At 36.1% G+C, this 21834-nt stretch overlaps 1 protein-coding gene and 1 long non-coding RNA gene across 4 annotated transcripts in view; both read left to right on the top strand.

The window, feature by feature from the left end:
* LOC133518554 (uncharacterized) overlaps positions 1-21834 on the top strand; it is a 298712-nt gene that overhangs the window by 208234 nt on the left and 68644 nt on the right. The gene's annotated exons all lie outside the window — the stretch shown is intronic.
* The window catches only part of LOC133518489 (GATA-binding factor A-like), an 83585-nt gene that overhangs the window by 60733 nt on the left and 1018 nt on the right, over positions 1-21834 (top strand). Inside the window, exons 1-7 of one of the 3 annotated variants that reach the window (XM_061852220.1) lie at positions 30-569; positions 736-849; positions 6462-6631; positions 9199-9332; positions 12127-12251; positions 12556-12860; positions 13298-13459. In XM_061852220.1, coding sequence (XP_061708204.1) covers positions 515-569; positions 736-849; positions 6462-6631; positions 9199-9332; positions 12127-12251; positions 12556-12860; positions 13298-13390 — 996 coding nt within the window. In that variant the 5' untranslated portion in view covers positions 30-514 and the 3' untranslated portion in view covers positions 13391-13459. Of the gene's footprint in view, positions 1-29; positions 570-735; positions 850-6461; positions 6632-6675; positions 6768-9198; positions 9333-12126; positions 12252-12555; positions 12861-13297; positions 13460-21834 lie in introns of those variants that run through there. The other 2 variants (XM_061852209.1, XM_061852217.1) reach the window with 2 other exon arrangements.

Raw genomic sequence — 21834 nt, forward strand, 5'->3', positions numbered from 1 at the left:
AGCAAAACCATGATGGCAACTAAGATGGTTTAGATATGAAATAGGAAGGGCTATTGGTAACGGGCAACTAGGTGTAGGCAGGTACTTAGGTCGTCACATAAATCAGTTGTTCCTTAAGCATTATATGGTGACAGAGCTGCAATTACATACTTACAATTACTTTTACATTTAATATTAAAATTACTTCATATATTTAACATTAAATTATTTTCAGAAGGCCTTAGAAGGTACTTAGTACGTACTTAAAATAGACCGATTAGATAAAATGAAGCCGTGTTCATTATTTAAACATAATTTAAAATGTTTCCTCTTAAACTGTACATAAAAATGATTGGTGGCAAAGTAGGCGATTTGTCGTTCACGTGAATCAGAAGCGATAAGCAGCCGTAGGTAGCGCGATCAGGCCGCGGCAGATGTCAGTCCGCGCCCCGACCTCTGACCGCCGAGTCGCGCTATCGGTCACACAGCCTTCAGCTAATTTATTCCGATACCTACGGTCTCGGTACTACCTACAATGGATACCCTCCCATTACTGCCTCCCAGCTGGTTACAAAATATTATTATGACAGGTCAGTTACCTATTTACCTACATTTTAATTAGTAAGTAAGTAAATTTTGTTTAATGTAAATTTACCGGTTCTATTAATTATTTTCTTTTAATTATTTGGTAATACATATCATAGATGAAATATATACCAGAAAAACGAGGTTCACAATTGTTTACATTGTTGGCAGGCAGTAGCAGCGTTGGTGGCGTCGGCTCCATGGCTGGCGGCCTGTATCCCCAGAACATGGTGATGGGTTCCTGGTGCGCCCCATACGACGCACTGCAGCGCCCTCCTGCATACGGTAACATATTTACCCCAAATATTATGGTTAATCTGACTATTAAACCTAATAAAAAAAATTTCAATGAACGCTATAGATTTTTACATTATATTTATTACAATTACGGCTAAACGGGGGAATTGATTTTAATCACATTGATGTCCTATTATTATCCCATAGGGCGTGCTCGACTACGAGAGTAATCTTAGGTACCTGTATAAATAATACAATAATAGCCTTTCCTTAGGAATAAACCTTTCGAGACGTTACAGCTATATTAGCGTTGTTGAACACTAATGTCCGTGTTCAACAACGCTATTATAGCTGTAACGTCTCCAAAGGTTTATTAAAATCCACCAAACAATTGATAACTATGACATATCAATCACATTTCGAATATCCCTTATCTCCGAGATAGTACTTGTGTTTACTAGCAAATGTATAAAGTCATACTAAACACTAATCAATACCTAAACAGGCTCTAAGGCAATTGTACACGCTCGTAGCTCGTCAAATAAAAATAAATAATTGATTATCTCCAAAATGTTGATAATTTAAGTCCAGCAATGCACTCTTAAAATTAACGGAATTAAAATAAAACAACGTGTACATTAAAGCAGACTGCACTCTCCCCTCCAAACGGCGACGATGAAGTGACAATTTAATGAATGTTATCATTGTTGCCAAAGCTAAACAAGACATGCTACTATTTTTATGAATATATACATGTCATTATTATTATAGATTTTGCCGTGCTAGTCTATTAACTTTACGTAAGAATGTTAAGTAGGAATAAGTAATTGGGAGTTAATAAAACATATTAAAATAAGTCAGATATTTTTTTTATTACTTTCAAAATACTTCAGAACCAAAATAAATATTTTTCCTGATTTTCAACATTTGGAAAGGAACCATTCTTAAGTGAGTTAAATTGGTAAAGGCATTACGTGACGCCTTTCCACTGCGCAATTCACTACACGACTGAGCGCAGGGGCGATTTTAACCCCCATGAATTGGCCCCATTCTTAGTGCTCGTAAGGCCCGTCTTTACGAAGTAATATATATGTCAATGCCACATAATCAAAGGGGAATTAGTTTAGGCAATAATGAACACATTTTCATAGGTTTAATAAAAATTGACTTCTATTATTCCATATAAAATAATTCAGCAAGCAATGTAGGTATAATCACTACTTTAACTCAAAAGTCGCATTAATGACGCGACGTCGCATCAAAAGGAGCGGATCAAACAAGGTTTTAAAAGTATCTACCATTCTGTAACAGCCTAACAAAAGTTGATGGTTCTATATATAGAACAATTTAGACTGTAAAACATATACTTTTGAAAATAAATTTTAGAGAATTATCTTTATTTGGAAAAGTTATCCGGAATATCAGATACTTTTGACGCGTTGTTTCATCCGCTACTATTGATGCTGACTGTACTACATACATTGCCGCTAGAATTAATAGAAATGGTTTAGTGGTTCAGAGTAAATCAATTGTTTTTTTTTTTTCAGAATCATTTCATGGCACTATATCCTACGTCTCGTTTAAGTTTGTGATTATATCAAAAATACACTCAGTATAGTACATATGTATGTTAACGGCACCAATCATGGGACATTCACGAGAACATTTGGAGTATTTTTGATATTTCACCGATATCTGTAAAATTTCTACCGATTTACGCTTTAAAAGTTGAATGCTCAATTCGTCCTTTATGTTTCTATGTATTTAATGAAAGCTACTGCAATTGGTCTCATTATTATTAACCAATTAAAACTGTGTTTTTTTGCTCCAGTCATGAGATGTATGGCACCATTCATTTTCAAACTGACAAATATCAATGAAAAATACTTAAGCAGCTCTTTGGCTCTTTATGGTAAAATGTTGCCAGCGATTAAAAACTGATGGTAAATACTTGTTTTACAGGATTTGTCTATACCATCCCATGACTGGTGCCGGTTCCATTATAGGGGTGTTTACATATGTTTTTACTGTAAACACCTGTGTACGTGTGCCTATCGAAATACTTTACATTCGGGTGTCATTGATAGTAGGTATAGCAATAAAGATCTTTTGGGACAATACGTATTCATATAAGTATTAAATTGCGGTTACAATCGTGTCGCAGCTGGAACGTGTTAGTTTTCCTTGACATGTACTTACAGTTACTAATAACTTTGTCCTCTGTGCTTTAGTCTTCCCGCTTATCGGTCTTTATGTATTATATCTAATTTTGAACAATTGTATGTTTATAACGAGTTATAATTATGTGCCCACTAGTAATAAAACTACAAATATAAACTCAATATCTTAAATCTAAATCTAACAAAATAAAGTAAAAATATTAACCAATTACATAAATCCATATATACTACTGACTAAACTAATAAATCCTTCTTGAAATAAAGTTAGTAATGCACGATAACAAGACTTACTAAGGTACCTGCGCCCATCGTATTTTTTTTATTTTTCTTCTGTTTAATATGAACTTGCAGTTTTGTCTATGGTACTATCGAACACGGACGCAAAATTTGAACACATTCACACTTATCAAAGTATGAAAGTAGGCAAGCTTAAGAACCGAGCCTTCTTTGGCGCAGGTGCCTTACGATACCGCCCTGCATCCCACCAGCGATTTAACGACCATTTTAATATAGAAATTATTCCGCGAGAATACGATAAACAATAGCAAGAGTTTTGATTTGAGGATTGTAGAGTAGGTATATTAGTGAAAGCAAGTCAAGGCAACATGACCGATTTACCACTTTATAGCAATGTAATTTGATTTCCCATGTTGCATACTCCAGTGTACTTAAACGGGCGTACGCTCATATACACGGAGAATCACGAGGTAGGTACCCGAAATATTTTAACCATGCTTTTTCTAAGAAGAAGAAAACAATGTTATATGAGTTTAGGTAAATTTCGCCAAAAATATATGTATTTTAATGTGTTTGTACACATACAACAAAACAATCAAATATCATTAGTAAACCTGTCACTCAGAATGAATTTTAAATATTTATTTTCGTAAAAAATCGTTTTTGCAGTGTTATTTGTCACTTTTTACATCTAGCTATGATGAATATATACTACGGTCCTTAGTAGTCACATCGCCATCAAAAGGGCGTTAACCACTAAGTAACAGTAAACATGTTTTTTTTTTTTCAATTTGCATTAATTCTGGAACATGGCGAATTCCAGAAAAGTTTAGGAATAGACTATTAAAATCTTTCGGGTTTCTCGTGAAACCCCGCGTATTTTACTGAACAAAAACCCGAAAATGTTAATTTTATGTTGTCTCAATTTCAGTCAGTTTTCGCTTTTATGGTAAATTATTATTGTAATAATAAGCATAGGTAATTATAAAACCAGTAGTGACGAATCAGTCGGTTATCAGCTATATTTTAAAAGTGACATCAACTCTCTATTATAATTTATAAAGTATCACAATAATAATTATGAATGCTGTTAATATGACGAATCATGTCCAATCACAAGGCGTCGTTTTCCTTGACGTTATTTGCAAGACGTTCGCCACGGTTCAGTGAATCGAAAAATAAACAGTGTGTAAATCCAATACGGGCAGTAATTCAAACCAGACATAGATTTTACCCGTGTAACTATGGATTAAGACTTTTTTTTTAAGTTACACTTAATTATGACCTCATTATGAATTTTTAAAAATTTACATTACGTGATACGAGCTTTTTAAAGTAACTGTCAACAAGCGTTGATAGTTTACTATAAAACCGGGCAAGTGCAAGTCGGACTCGCGCACGAAGGGTTCCATACCATTATTTATAAAAACGGCAAAAAAAAATGTTTGTTGTATGGGAGCCCCCCCTTATATATGTATTTTATTCTGTTTTTAGTATTTGTTGTTATAGCGGCAACAGAAATACATCATCTGTGAAAATTTCAACTGTCTAGCTATCACGGTTCATGAGATACAGCCTGGTGACAGACGGATGGACGGACGGACAGCGAAGTCTCAGTAATAGGATCCCATTTAACCCTTTGGGTACGGAACCCTAAAAAACTCGTAGCTTGTATGTTGCTTTACATTGCGGGCTGAATTTATTAGGATAGTTAAAATTTTCATTGTATTTCTGAGCAAAAGTTATCTCAATATACTTCTTCATCCTCTACCTATACTAACCACCGTTTAAAGGTTTGCCCCTATTGAATTTACATACTGTATAACTCATATTTAAGAAAATAATGATTTATATCCATATAATACTAGAGCTACTTTGTTGTTAACTGTTGCCGCTCACTCGATTAGAACCAAAAATGGAGTGTCTCGAGATTTGCTGTCATTGTACATACCTATAATTGGGAGGACTGTTTCATTTCAAACATAGACAGAGAGAATCATACTGTATTTGTCATATGCTAAAACTAGCACCTAAAAAAAAGGAAACGTATTATTTTTTCTGATTTTTACTGACTGTTGTGTTTCCCAGACTATATATATATATATATATATATATATATATATATATATATATATATTTACTTTTTTTTTTAATCCTCTCTCGATCCCTGAAAACTTATAAAGTTACAATTATATACACCTATACTTTTTGGTTTTACTGTACGAGTAGGTATCGAGAAACCGTCGAAAACACCGTAGGTACATACCTACTAACTTCGGTACCCAAATATATATATTCTAACTACTAGTATATTTCCAAAATCTTTAGAGCGCACCAGATAGGTATAGAAGCTCTTGACTTTTTAGGTGAATAATACATACACGGTGGGGTAAGACGAACATAGTGTATATTTCTCGGGGCAAGACAAACAATATGAGGATTCCATACAAGTGTTTGTCTTGTCCCGGTAGAACCCCACCTTACCGTGAGAAGTTAATTTAATAATTTCTGTAGGTACTAATATTTCTTTCGATATTATACCATTCAGTACTCGTATAACTTAGCAATATTTTTTTTGTGATATACTCAGAACTTTGCTGTGGAATCGGGATAAGGATACAGTTAACTAACAACGTACTGGAATCAATTGTTGTTTCCTTAATTATTGGAATCTGTGGTTCCCCGACCACAGAATAATAATCTTTACAGTTTCAGCTCCCCGTCTACAATTAATCACAATTCCACCTACAATAATAAGGAAACTTTTCAATTCGTAGGTACCGTACATACGTTAGCTCATCAACAATGAATTTGCTTACAACTTAGCTTCTTCTTCCCAAAGAAAAGATATCGTTCGTGTGTGTGTCTTGTATGCTTGATTTTATTTTATTAGCATGACCGAGTGTCATCAGATTTGTCAAAGTTTATAGGAAAGTTAAAGCTTTTTTTTATAACTAATCGAGTGTTTATATTCCAGTAGGTAACTTTACGTATGTTGCCAAAAAAAGTGTAATATTAATGTAATTTGTAAAACAGGTTTAATTATGACGTACTCGCATATTTATCTACCGATGAAAAACATACTTGCAACCTTGTTATTTTACATTAAGAATGTTATTTAAGTACTACGTTTTTGCTGGCAGTTATTATAAAATATGTTTTGCTTAAAAATATCTCTAGACTTGCGACAACGAAACAACACAGTTTTAGATATATAGGTTTTAATAGTCAATTGGCGAACAGATGGCGGTCTGGAATCTTACGAAGAGGGTCGTGAGTGTGTTAACTGCGGCGCCAATAACACCCCGCTGTGGCGCAGGGACTCCACGGGGCACTACCTGTGCAACGCATGCGGCCTCTACCACAAGATCAACGGCGTGAACCGGCCGCTCGTCAAGCCCAGCAAGCGGCTGGTAAGTGCAACGAACACATAGTAACGCGCTCTGTTTTGGAACAGGTGCGGACGCGGAGCTACTGACGCGCTTCTATAAGGACGGCTCCGTGCAGAGATGGATGAGTGTGGAGGGCATGACCAGGGGCATGAAGAAGGTGAGTCGGTGGCGTGTAGACTAGTGCATGCCCCCTGTCCGTATCCTTTCGACACCAGCTACACTCCTCGCACGCGCTATCAACTTCTTCTTTTCACATTTTTTTTTTTGCTTTAGCGAGTGATAGGAAACTACACGCCTCCGCTCCCTTCCTGATAGCCGAGTCAGCATTTAGTTTAATGTGGGATTATTTTTTGTTTTAATGTCACTATTTCAAATGAAACCCTAAATATGTTCATAGTTAGATAAAAAAACGTATAGCATCCTTAATGAAACCTCAGTAATGTTCTGTCGTATCTCGGCACGCTCCGTGTCGCCCACGAGCTCGGCTGATAGCAAAGTGCTTCGTTTTGCACTCTCGCGATCATAAACATAAACATCACAGTTCAGCTACACGTGCCAAGATAATCTAGGTATGTAGCCCCTTGGGTTCCTTATCCTAATAAAATAAAAACTCGATAATAATGTCAATATTCATCAAAGCCAATTTACAAATTTGTTGAAGCGTAAACAACGGTTTGTCTTTCGCGAAATTGGGACTACCTAGTCCTAATACTCTTGGGGTGGGTAAGTAGTTGCACGTGATCGTTTGCTTTATTTTATACCTAGATAGCTAAGTTAAGCGACATACTAATCATCATATAGGTTTGCTTCTCTCCGATCCTTATTTGGTGAATGTCCTCTCACGGTGCTAAAGAGAGCCTAGACGTGAGCCACATCTAGCACTGTAATATTACATTAAGCGAACTCAAACCCTACTAGGACCGATGCGATTACTGCGACAAGTAGATAACGGAATGTACATGATAACACAACAAGCCATACACAGGGAGCACTTACCGGGAGACACATTTGCCGATTGCAGGACATTATCGACATTGAATATTGAACCTTGACTAACAACCATCAATGGCTTATCTCGATGGAAATGGGCGACGTTCACAATTCTTTGATAGGGATAGCTATGTACGCATAGTGATGATAGAATCAGAACGTCGGCCTATAGCGATCGGTTCCACCCGCAGCCCCGCGCCGCGCTGCGCGCGCCGTCGGTAGCGACGGTAGCACGTACGGAACCGTTAATAGACCACAGCTCACCGACGGGGTCAACAATAAAACTGCTTGAGTAGGCGTTTCTAGAAAGATGTTTTGTATTTTCAATTTTTATAAACTTATATTATACCTATACCTACTTTCAAGTTTGGTGAAGGACTGGTGATGGGCTAATGGCGCTTACATAATATTTAAGGATTTTAAGACAATAGCAATATATAAGGTTATTTTTTTTTCTTAACACTTGCTCATAAACGGTGTTATAGTATGCCAGCATACAGAGATAAAATGAGCTATATTATGCCCATGGGCGTAATAAATTATTTATTAATTTCATTACGCCCATGGGCGTATTGAGCATAATGTTTTTTTCAAGTACGTATGAATTTTACTTTTAAAATACTGACGTTTATATATTTTTATGTATATCATAAATATTTTATTTTATTAATTTAAAATATTTTTACACAATTAAACATTGTGTGGACCACGGGTGGTACAAGAATTTCGAACTCGTGTTAATTAGCCCCCGGCTCCGAAATGTGCAAAACCAATGTTGATCATTTGTTGATATCCGACTAAGATGAAATTTAAAATACCTATTAATGTTTTTTTATACTACGTCGGTGGGAAACAAGCATACCTGATGCTAAGCAATCACCGTAGCCTATGGACGCCTGCAATTCCAGTGGTGTTACATGCGCGTTGCCGACCCTTTAAAACCTGTACAATTAATGTAAATGTAAATTCGGTGCCAATTCCAAAACATCGCAACCTAATCGAGTTTTGACTTAGTAGTGAAAAGTACCATATCTAAAGACATATAGTACATACATACTGATACTCGCACGATTGGCTAAAAGCTTGTCTTAAATTAAAATTAACATGAATAATTAATAACAGCATTAAAGCCTCAGCAGTTATGCAGCTGCAGTTGACATCCCTATATCACCTTTAATATAGGTATTCACTGCCAGCGCGAGCTACGCGCTACACGTGTTTTCTGCTTTGTAGCGAAAAGCGCCTACGAACGGAGAATCTGCATAGCGGGTCGATGGCAGTGAATGTTGTACGAAGCGCTACGTCGTAGATCGTAGTAGCAGCAGAAATTTGTACCACGCTGCATTGACTCACAGGCTTATTCTGATTTAAAGTGTCTAAAATGACATTTCTTCAACCGAAAACCGTCACTTTTGACACTGACAGATCATATCCATATCTAATTCTTAACCTATGATTGAAATCAGAATGATTATTAATATTAAACACAATGTGCTACTAGACAGGGATAACGAGTACTGATCTGTGGTCCTGAAATGAGGGTGTAAATTTGACGTGAGGTAGGTTTATTGTGTAACGGGTTGCGTTGCGCGTTGCAGTCGGCTGCGCGGCGCCATGGGCAGTGCTGCACCAACTGCGGGTCGCGCAACACCACGCTGTGGCGGCGCAACAACGAGGGCGAGCCCGTCTGCAACGCCTGCGGACTCTACTACAAGCTGCATGGAATTAATCGGTATGAACAAATACTTCATTTTATTTAACACAGTTTTTGATAGATACTTATGATATATGTCAGAAAACTGAAACTCGGTGCCAGTGGTGCTTTTTATTGGGCGGGTTTGATGCGCATCTGACAATAAAGGCAATTAGTGACATTGCCAAAAATAAAATTATGCAATTAATGGATAATTATGTTTTCATTACTCATACGCATTGTTTAATTATGAAGTGGGTTGAAAGTGATACGTTTCGTCCATAGGGAGTTAAACTTTCCAAGTAGGCATATATTTCTTACGATGAGTAGGTACTAGTCCGATATTTAACTCCCGATTCTATAAATAACTAACGTTCCTTACCGTAATCGTTCAATGAAAGTTACCTCAAGAAATAGTACAAGTTTATTATACTTAGGGCCCGTTTCACAATGTCCAAGTAAAGTATTGGATAGCTAATTAACACATAAATTAACTACCAGATAAAAGTACTTAATATCTACCAACTACGTATTTACCTATATACCAGTTGAGCTTATTTGAAGTCTAGCTTAAAATAATACTTGAACTTCATACAAACTTTCATCCCCCTTTTAAGCCCTTAGGGGTTGAATATCTAAAAACCATTTCTTATTTCTTGTACACATTATTAATTTAATTGGTTCAGTTATATTATTAACGGTTAGATTTGTCAAATTCGCGCGTCATCGTGAATGACACACGATCGCCAAAGATGACTTCATTTGTCACATAAGTGGGAAGTAGCTTATTCAGAACTATACTTGGACATTGTGAAATAGACGAAACAGTCCCTTAATTTAGTTTTGGAAAATACACATTGTTTTACTTTCCTCGTATCGAAATGTACAAAAGAGTGTTTTACATGGGTAAAAGCACACCTTGCTGACTCGAACCACTGGCCTATGAATACTTCGTCAGAAATAAGTACCTTTGATCCCTTGTTTAACAACCTACTTTTACACAATGACATTTTCACAACATGGATCTGCGTTAACAAGCGAAATTGGAATGTGGCACCATAGGTAAAAGCCTATAATGTCGTGTAGGGTTCCGATAGCAATGTTATTAAATACTTAGTAAAAATTTACATGTATATCGTATGGAAATTCATTCTAACGGACTTCTTCGCTCCCAATTGTATCTATGTAATACCTACTTACCATGTCACTACTTGTCAACATCAAAAGTATCTATGAGAACTAGAAATATTCTAATGTGCATCAAGAGGGGGTAAGTGAAATTTTGCAAACGAGGCATTTAGATGCAGGACAGCCGCAGGCTGGAGGTCATTAAAGACTTGAGTATGCAATTTTCTTGTCCCCAAAGTTACACACAATATTTTTCATCACACGTGCGAAGAAAAAACTAAATTTTAAGCGAAATAGTTGTTAAATACACATTTAAAACATTCGTTCGCCGCCGTCTGCAAACATTCGTTTGACAGGTTAGGTATCGAATGCACAGACCTATCCGGCATTCAACCAAGATTGAAAATTGTGTAAAAATATTTTAAACGGCTATTAAATAATCAAATTAAATATTTTTTTAACATAAACATAAAATATAATAGTCAGTATTTTAAAAGTAAAACTCCTTTATACCCATTTAGTTGGTATGAATTAGTGACACAATAAAAAAAGAGTTATGTCCCCTTGGGAGTTAAAGCTTATTTTTCACAACCCATTAATCCCGCAGGAACCATATAGGTCTTTGTCCTTCAGTACACTTGCATGAAATAAGATATTTGTTGAGCAAGTGTGATGAAAAATAATTCAACTGTGACAGATACGTTAGAACGCAAATTGCAGATTTTTGAATGATACTAACTATAGGGTACCTGTGCTGGATTCGCGATGTTTTTCCTTGCCAACAAATATAAGATATAAAATTAAATAAGATAACAAATATAAGATATAAACATAAATTTTAATTAATAAACACACTATAAAGAATTAAATTAAATTTATTCTAAATGGCCTTCTGTGTTCTTCATTATAGTCGTTTCATACGTTGTTATATAGGGGATGCCAGCACGATTTTGAAAATGGTATGTTTACTGATGAGAAAGTACCTATTAAAAGTATGGATGAAATTCCTAGAAAAGAAGGCGCGTAATTCAAAGTGTAAAACTATCAGACAGACTATGAGTTTTCAAATCCTTGTAACCTGTAAACCTATGAATGTACCCGGCTGGTTACATAATACCTAGGGATGTACTAAAGGAAAGAAAACACAAGAGTTCACTTGATAGTTGTTTTATTTCTTCTTTCAAAACTCCTACATACCCTAAAAATTCAACTTCTAGCTCAGACTGCTAACGGTAGAGCTGTTGGTTCATTCATATCTGTATTCTTACACTATAGGATAAATCATGTTCAATCATCTATGTTCCCGTGGTTATTGATACATTCTATAAAAGCCAAATTTTTGTACCTTCATATTCAATTATAATATGAGTCATTTTATTTGTGGTTTCCAAGTTTTACTCATTTTATATTTTGCTTGCTATTACAATTTTGCAGGCGTCATAATTTTTCAAGTTATCGATTTCATTTTTAAGAAAAAACGCTAAGGTAAAATTATTTTAATTACGCCAGGATTTAGTACCTTTAATGTTTAATTTGTTAAGTTCAAATAACTCAGAAAAAAATGTTTCAAGTTTAATTTATGATGGCGTTAAATTCAACAATAATTGAAATCTTACCTCACCTACATCGCCTGAACACATATCATCTACATTAGGGTGCATCTATACATTTATCTCCTAAATATCTTAAAACCTAACTATTACAGGCCGTTAGCAATGCGGAAGGACGGGATTCAAACAAGGAAAAGAAAACCGAAAAAGTCTGCTAATGCAGCTAAATCTGCACAAGAAAGTTCCAAGAAAGAAGGACAATGTTCACCCGGTGTTGATGGTAAATAAAATTAACTAATAAATTACTATACTTATAATTTTTTAAGTAAATGACTTAAATTCGGTCAGGTTTTTAAAGTCGTAAATGGCTCGACATGTTTCCCCCCATAACGAGTCTGTGTTCAGCCAACGCGCGCAACAGTTTAAGCTTCTTGTTACGGAGCATAATGCGAGTATGTCGAGCAATTTTCGTGTGAGTGGCCCGTTTAATTGTAATTAATATATGTAGAGTCACGCGGATGTTTTGTTGTCAAATAATTTATCCCTATGAATGAATTTACAAAATTTGCCTGTGTTATTTCCAGAAAGCAAGCCAAGCGTTTCAGAAGTGCCATTACCTTTAACGGCATCCATGTCTAGTCACGGGTCCTTGTCGAAGGCCCGCGCAGAGGCACATTCGTCGGAAACGTCCCCTCACACGCACTCCCACAGCCAAGGGCACGGGCACACGCAGTACCCCCTGGGCCTACCCGCGGCTCCTGGCTTCCTCTCTAATCCTTCGATCTTCAACATTAAGAGTGAGCCAAATGCCCCCAACGGCTACGACGGATATGCGACTCACTCTGGCAGCCATTACCACTCGCAACAGCACTACTTACACGCATTACAGGTAATTATCGTCTCCTTTTTTTACATGAGTAACGTGAAAAGGCGGGTAACGTGTTTTGTGCGGGTAAGGAAATGCATGTTTATGTTGCCTATGTTTAGCACCCTTTTTAGCCCAAACCTGAGGGAATGATCGTACACATGTACACGTGTACAGGTGGTTGTGCGGTCAGCTTTTCCTTCCCTAATAACATATTTGGATACTATGAAATATGTAAGTAATCGATATTAACTGAACATGGCAAACGCGTTTCCTCTATGTACTAGTAGTAGTAGAGGATGGAGAAGTTTGTAACATGCACAGGTGGTACCTTTTCTCTGCAGCTGACCGTACCGCATCAGCCGTAAAAGTGCGTAGCGACTTTGTCAATGAATTCATTAATAATTTCTCCATATAATTTCGCATCTCACTGTACCTACTAAACATCTGATTGCCAACAGTACGGCCTCGGTAACAGCGAAGAAGAGGAAGGTAGCGGGTTTCTCCACCAGCGCAACGTGACCGCACACGCCAAGCTCATGGCCTCCACGTAGCGCTCCCCGAGCCTGTCTACTGGACGACTACACTCATTCATAGCTACACTTGAATACTATGTCATTTAGGTACGTTTAAGTAAACAACTCTTTGCACTGCCCTTACAAAGCTGCGAATAATTCTAATTATCTATCGTAGTACATTATGTACAGTGTACACACATTACTTTTTGTGTTAGATATACTTATGTAGAGAATAGTAAACGGTTTAGATCATACGAAAGTCTATGTGAGAAACAAATAAGAGAGAAAATAACTATGTACCTAGGTTAACGGCACGGTAATATCTTACCAACGTACCCTATCTATGCGTATCTAAGTGTTAGTTTAGTATACCTATTATAAGTTTTTAGAATAAATAAATGTCAAGAGATGCCCCCTCTGATCTGTCGAGAGGTTTCTCACGAAAATTTTGATGTTTATACAATACTTTCTTCCAATTTGTACATAGTGTTATTTATACATAGGTACGTTCTTCCTCGCCACACCTAATAACCGTATGATGCATTCAGAAGCTCGTTGAATTTTGTTTTTAAATACAACTTGCCGTGTTAAGTATGTGTGAGCCGAATCTAGCAAGCAAGATTTGAACCAGCTCTCGATTCAGCTGAAATTGAGTGTATAGAGTTCGTCTAAGCTTACTTTGCAGTGCACCGACTTGAACAGAATAAATTGTGGAAGTGTCATTAGAAACGTCATACTTTCATAGATATATAACATTAACGATGACATGACCACAGTTTTTCATTGCAAATGGCATGCAGTAAGCTTGGTCCGACTCTAAGTATAGGTACTTACGTGACTTGGATGACAATGCAATGTTTGGGAACCATTAAGCTGATCTGATGATGGAGACCAATGGTGACCACAGGAACTCTTGATAAAAACCGATACACCCGAATTGAGCTTATTCACATTTCATCACATTTTTAACAAAAACTATTTAACGTATTTTCGCAATAGGTACAGTACGTACAAGTTTAAACTGGGTTTCCAATGTTACAAGTTACAAACGTTTGTACGTGGTGAGGCAGCTCTCTGGTAATAGTACATTATGATACAAGTGTGCTAAGTTGGTCATTACATACGAGGCGATAATTTGCGCGCGAGCTGTAAGCGAGCGCACAATAAGAAAGCTGATGTGTGTAATGACCAATGCACACGCGTTTCATACGACGTTTTTCAACAACGAGGAAAAAACAAAACTTATAAATTAGATATTTTTTGCCAAAACCGTACAAGTACAATTTTCAAAAAGGTGACTTTACAGTTTTAACATCGAATAATTGCACGAAAGCGTGCTAGGCTTGTAGGCACTTATTAGCCAGTTCATTGAAGTAAGCTACCAACACGTTTTCCAAGAAAGACTGGGCGCACTTGCTGATTTTCCATTGATTAAAAGTTTCATATGCCGCCAATTATTTACACCCGATTTTGATGGTAAAAGGCTATCGTTCTCGGCTCTTGCCTCTATTAGTATTACTGGCAGCGTCAATTTTATGTCTTCTTCATTTTCAATGCTTGAAAATGACATTTTCTTCAGTAGAACTAAAAACATGCAAAACTATTCCAATAATATGACAAATACGGAAAATGGCTGGCGCGTTATTTTTTTTACGGACGATTGCAATGCGCGCGCAAGGCAAAGGCGCGAACGAAATCGACAAACAGCCAATTAAAAAAATGTAAAATAAACTAATATTTTCGTATTTCTATTGGAAGGACGGAGATCAAATCGATAAAATGTCATGTTTATTAAGACTCCGTTTCCATGCATATTATATGAATCAGTTACCTTCTTAACTCAGTCGAATAATATACTGAATAAGCACGCGTGTTTAATATCTAGGATTATGAGCCAAAAATCGGTGGAATAAAAACGTCGTTTTGAGCAAGTGTGTTGAAATAGTACATTACGATACAAGTGCGAAAAATAGGAAATTCAAAACGAGTGGCGATAAATTAAAACACGACCGAAGGGAGTGTTTTAAATCGACACGAGTTGCGAATTACCTATTCGCACATGTATCGTACAACGTTTTACATTACATATGGCCCTTTAAATGTTTGACACAGTAACGTAATATGCTAATTTGCGCACTAGTGCGGTAAAGTAGCACCATATGTACTGTAAAGAGTATTTTGGTTTTTTTTTTATGTTTAGTACAACAGATAAGGCAGAAGTACTAGTGCTCGACGCTGCACTAGTCACTTCATGGAAATATAGGTTAAATTTGAACAACGAAGATTTTTCTGTATTCGAACTTAATCCTTGTCACTTTGACATATATGTCGAGTACCTACTAGTGCAGGGTCGAGCACTAGTACTTCTACCTTATCAGCATTTTTAAAGTGCCCGAAAAGCAATAATAGGTGACCTAACAGCTAACTATATAATAACTTACCTATTTTATTTCAGTCTCAGTGTGGTCTGTTTTGTATTAATTTGTGTTGAAAACCGGATCAACAGCACCAATGTGCATAAAGGTTTCGCTAAGATTGAAATAAAATTGGCAAACGAGCACCAAGCAAATTTTAATGCATTCATAATTTATTATTGATTGTCTCTATGCATGTTAAATGTTTTAGGCCGCCATACTATTAAAAGAAACGCTAAAACAAACATAAATATAACACCAGATAGTCACGTCTGAAAATATCGATACTGTAAAAATGCCAAAAATATGTATACACGACCTTATTGACCATAATATATTAAGGTAGTGTATACATATTTTTGGTACTTTTACAGTATCATTATTTTAAGACGTGACCGTACATCGTAGATCAATAGCCTATGTGTTGCTCTATTAGTAATTTCTTTGATGGGTTCTAGGACAGGACACCATATCGATTAGGTACCACATATAAATATAATAAATACATACTCAAATGAAATAAATCTACAAAAATACCTATAAAATCATTGTTAAAGTCGTGCTTGACATATAGAGTCGCGCGCAACAATCCAAGTTATATTATGCGACCGCTTGACCGATTACTTATACCAGACCCTTACCACGAGTTTGACACTGACATATTCGCTATCGTGTGCGTAAACTGCGTATACTTTCTATGCATCTCGCTCTTACTGGCATATTAGTGCGAGCGAGATGTATGGAAACTAAGTTACGCAAACGAGCGAAAACAACCTGGTCTCTTCCTTAAAGTTTCAAATTACAAGTCCGATTTTCAATCAATCCGTTTTTCATGATCTTAAATAGAATATAGAAAATAGGACCGTAGAATATATTGTATTAAGTATAATAAAAGTAAGACACGTATTTTAGGTAAAATATTGTAAAATTTAAGTTAAAACAATTTAATTAATTATTTACACCTGCATGTAATCCAGAAAAAAGCTGATGTCAATCATTTGATTTATAAATCTGCACTTCAAACGAAATTTGAAGGGAAACAAAGTGCCGAGTTGAGTCGTATTTGATACAGTATTCCCAGACAACTATTCATTCATTGAGAGCCTGAGAACATAGTATCTGGTCTAGCCAAGGGGGCATAGCAGTAGAACCTAATAATAATATACTCGTACCAATAATCGAATGCAAGTGATACAAATAATCGAATAAATAAATCAACTACTCAGATAATGCCAAGGACATAATTGGTATTGGTATATAGACAAAATTAACCCATTAAGGCTGAATTATTACGTATTAGAATTGAACAATTTTTTTGTACAGTTCTTGTTGTTACTCCTACTATTCCCGAGGTCGATTTAGGGTATTTAAGGCTAAATCAAAATGTTACTTTTTCATACAAAAAGGTGGTTAATTAATTGATGGTGGTACTATATGGTACCGCTAGCCGTTAATTGGATAAAAAATCATGCAATGAGCAGATGCAATTGTTCATGACATGACAGCTCGATTGCGGCGACAAGTCCAGAACCTTATGCAAACGTATATTCACGCAAAATTTCAAGGAATAGTTATTTGTTTTACAAGGGGGAAAAGTTGTTGTTTAACCGCTCGTGCTAACATTGATACCCGAGCAAGCGAAAGATTCCAAAATTGAACCACAAGCTTAGCGAGTGGTTCAAGAGGTGGAAAATTGAGCGTTGCGCGGGATTAAAGGCACGAGGGTTAAACAAACTTTGCCTCCGAGTGAAACACAATTTTTTTTACCACACCAACGCGAGGAAAATACTAACTATGAAATACCAAACAAAATCAAACCTAATCAAATCATCATTTAAAAGTCAGTTCCACCAGCTAACATGAGGAAACAATTCAAAATTTTCATCTGGTTACTTTTCTCCACATGTGGATAAAATGCAAATTTCTCATTTGTTTTTGAACAATCAAGAGGGCGTTTTCCAGTTGGTGTGGTGAAAATGTATATGTCCAACGAAACACACAGCACAGTATATCTACATTTATAGCCTTATTATAAGGGTATAAGCTGCAAGAGTGTAAACATACCTTATACGTCGTTCGTACAACTCTGCGTACGTATTTTGAATTTCGTACGAGATTATGTTCGAAAGAGGTTACTATGTATACTGGTCTCAAAAGGGATTTCGCTATACTATTTCTAAGTATCAAAATTCTTGAATCATCCTATCCCCTTGTACCTAATTCCCTAAGTACACCCTAATTCTGTCTACACCCCCGATCGCCCTATCAGACAAAAGAAAGATTCCAGAAATAGTGTAATCTAAAACCCGTATAAAAGACCACCTTCGTTATAGGACCTTTAAGAACGTACATAGGTACAACATTAGACCGTTGTGCTAAAATACATAAAGTGCTACAAATAACACCTATCTACCTCCAGCACTAGCTGCCGCATAATCTACCACTATATAGTTCGCTGACCTTTTTTTCTCCTGCCCTCAGAATCAGTTAAATATCTATAATTTGTCAAATTTTTAACTGGGAATATAATAGTATATGTCACAAGCGAGCAAAATGACATATTTACGAGGGCGTACATGGAATCCTGACCGAAGCGAAGGATTCTATAATATAATACGCCCAAAGGCGGAAATACTTTTGCTACCACGTGACACATACTGCTTTTCAAACCACCTATGAGGAAATCATTATCATGTTCATTTTCATTATGCAATAAAACATAATGTCCTAGAACAGATGGTGGCACTTTGTTCCTCCTAGCAGGGAAGAAAAACCCCTTTTACGAATAGGTGATGTGAAAATATATTTTATTTCTACGTGTATACTTAACTAAATAGGTAGCGGCACTTTCACAAGGCCCGGGAAGACATAAACTGTAATTTGCTCCTAGCTCGAGATTTAATAACATTGTTTGAAGGCAACCTATCGTGACAGCAAATACCAAACAAGTTTGACGAAAAGAAAATGCACCAGACGTTCATGGTTAAATTGAGTTTAACCATGGATGAATAAAACAAGAAAACTGTGTGTTCACAGTGCCTATAGTAACGGCCCGATTCGAAGAAAGACCATCATCTTGGAAAGATCTTTAAAAGATCGATAACTAAACGACATGTCAAAATTGACGTTTGATCCCAATAAGATCTATCGACGATATTTCTAACGTCAAAGTGACATTGATTGCCCGAATCGAGCTGCTATCTAAACCAGAACTTATATCGTATTTCATTCTTCGAATCGGGCCGAAAGTCTCGTCATCTACTGAACGGTTTATTTTCACAAGAAGTCTAAGCGTCGATCATAATAGATCGAACTAAGACCAGTAAGACCTACTTCAAAATAACATTACTTCCGTTCAATAGATGGCGCTGCTGAACCCGAACCTGAAATCAAAAGGTCTAAGCGCCGAACAAAATGTATCCAACTGAAATCTGTTGCCTTAGTGACGCCATTAGCCAACAAGCGAACACTGGATTCTGTATAGACGTCGGTGTTCATGTTTTATGAAACGATCCTTCCACGAAACAAGCTCAATCTGCATTGCATTTCAACAATGTTCAATTTTAAATTTTCTGTGATAGTCCTCACATACTTAGTTTTTAATTTTTACAACGGCAGGTAGTTGGATAGGTAATTCAAAACTAAAATCTGATAGTAAAGTACAGTCAGTATCAAATAAAAAGGTAGTGACGGTGACGGCCAATGACCGAATGTATGCACAGAAATTATATAAAGCGTATCATTGTAAAATTAGTTACACTTAATAATAATAATAATAAATAAATAAATATTATAGGACATTATTACACAAATTGACTAAGTCCCACAGTAAGCTCAATAACAAACATCCATAAGGAACAAATATCCATGCTCATCACACGAATAAATGCCCTTACCAGGATTTGAACCCGGGACCATCAGCTTCGTAGGCAGGGTCACTACCCACTAGGCCAAACCGGTCGTCAAACTTGAAACACTTGAGAGCAGTAAAAACGGGTCTTTACGTAAAAATTCATCATACTAACAAAATCATGTATTTTATTGCTCTTGGGAGTATTTCATAATTATTGCAATGCGAAATTTATTTGAGTTACACCAAGATAAGTTGGCAGCGATGTATCTTGCCAACTTATCTTGGTCTCACTTCTATGGTTTTGTGTCGTATTATCTGAGGTGATATGTGGTTTAAGTAAGTACCTACCTACTTATTTTTATAGATTCCTGCAAAATTTGGCTTTGTCAAATATCATTTCGATAAGATCTTATCTTATGATTATTAATCGAGATTAGTATAATTTTAAGTCACGCTGGTTTTTTTTGCAGCGTGGTAAATTAATCTACTGCTTTGCGATTGTTTAGCTACGCAATACGTGCGGTATCTACAAATCAAACGAAGACGAAGAGAATATACATATATGAGTATTATCCTGTGACCTGATGCTTTCAGCGAAGAAAGCGACTATGATTTACCATAAAGGGGTCTAGCCAAGTAACTATCGCTCGTAAAAAAAACGACAATCGAAACTTAAATAATATAAGCAAATGATCACGTGACTTTTCGTTTGCACAGATCTGTCATCCTGATATATTTTTACTATTCGATTGGCACTTATCGATAAACCCTTGTCATCTTGGCTAGGCCCCCGAACAGATTTCAGTCAAATGGGTAGCTCTATAGGTCTTCTTATAGTCCTATATAAAGGTTCTATAAAGATATAAAGATTGGCCATATTATTTGATCTGTACTGAAAGACGTGTAAAAACATAATTCGATATTATAGTAAACACCCCTAAAATGATCGTGGCACCACAATAATGAGACGTTAGTAGCCTCTACAAAAAACATATTTGAATTTGTTGATTATATTGAAACCAAGTGCAGTATCTTTCATTAAATACGTCGAAAACATAAAAGACGAATACGACATTCAAATAAAGTGCAAAGCGGTAAAAAAACTTACTTACATCAATGAAATGTAAAAAAATCCAAATTTTCTTTCAAATGTCTCATGATTCGTGCCGTTACATATTACTTAAATTAAACAGTTCCAATTCGGTCCGTAAGGGACATACATATGTAAATTTAAGAGAAATTGAAATTCGTTTTTAGGTGTCACGACTGACTCAAAACTAAAAATACTATAATTATTATTATTAATCCCAAGTCAGTCAGGGTCTCCGTCTTCGGCAGCGTGTTATCGTTGGTCGAAGCGCACCCCAAGGGGAACCCGAAGACTCAACTCTGGCTTGCCTTCAATGGCCGTCCAGAGAGGAGTTTTTAAAACTACATGCTCCAGGGGTGGAAGTAAAACATGAATAAGACGCGAGGTGTTATAGTGGCTGTTATCAGCTATTGGGTAGAAAGCAGCGCGTACACCATTCATCAGGTCATGGGATAACCTCATAAAATAAATACGAATGTTGCTTAAACTAAACAGTAGATAGTAACAGTAAACAGTTATTAAAACTTGCTACCTGGATACCTATTCGTTTTATACGTTTAATGAAGATCTTTGTTATGTGGACTGAACGAATGAGCTAATAAATACTTTTTCTAAGCAACTTATCTTGACTAACGACTATTTTTCAAAGGTACAGAAAGAAGAAGTCATTTAATTAGTCTAATTTATCAAATCGGTATATACAAAATAAACATGTTTGACAAATTTGACGTCTAAGGAGTAAATGTAACGTTTACTCCGTGTTCATATCATTGTGAGTTTATTTACTCTTTTTACTAACGAACTCTCCGGATATCCGTATCCATGGAATCTTAATACTTATCCGAAATATCCGGATCTGAAAAAATTGCGGTTCATGCAACCCTACTTTATACGTTCACTGGCTCTTAATGATTAATTAGTATAGATATTTTTGACTTAAATGAAAATATATGGCCAACCGAATAAATGTTAACCTTTTTATTTATTTTTCTCTCTGACCCATTTGTACTGATCAATCTTTTATGAAGACGAGAAAAATGTCGATTCATCCAATTTAGCTACAATTGTAGTATTTGAATCAGAGAGGAACCTACATTTGTCTGATATTTCACTTTTCATCGCA

The sequence above is a fragment of the Cydia pomonella genome, chromosome 1, assembly GCF_033807575.1.
Source record: "Cydia pomonella isolate Wapato2018A chromosome 1, ilCydPomo1, whole genome shotgun sequence".
Taxonomy (NCBI): domain Eukaryota; kingdom Metazoa; phylum Arthropoda; class Insecta; order Lepidoptera; family Tortricidae; genus Cydia; species Cydia pomonella.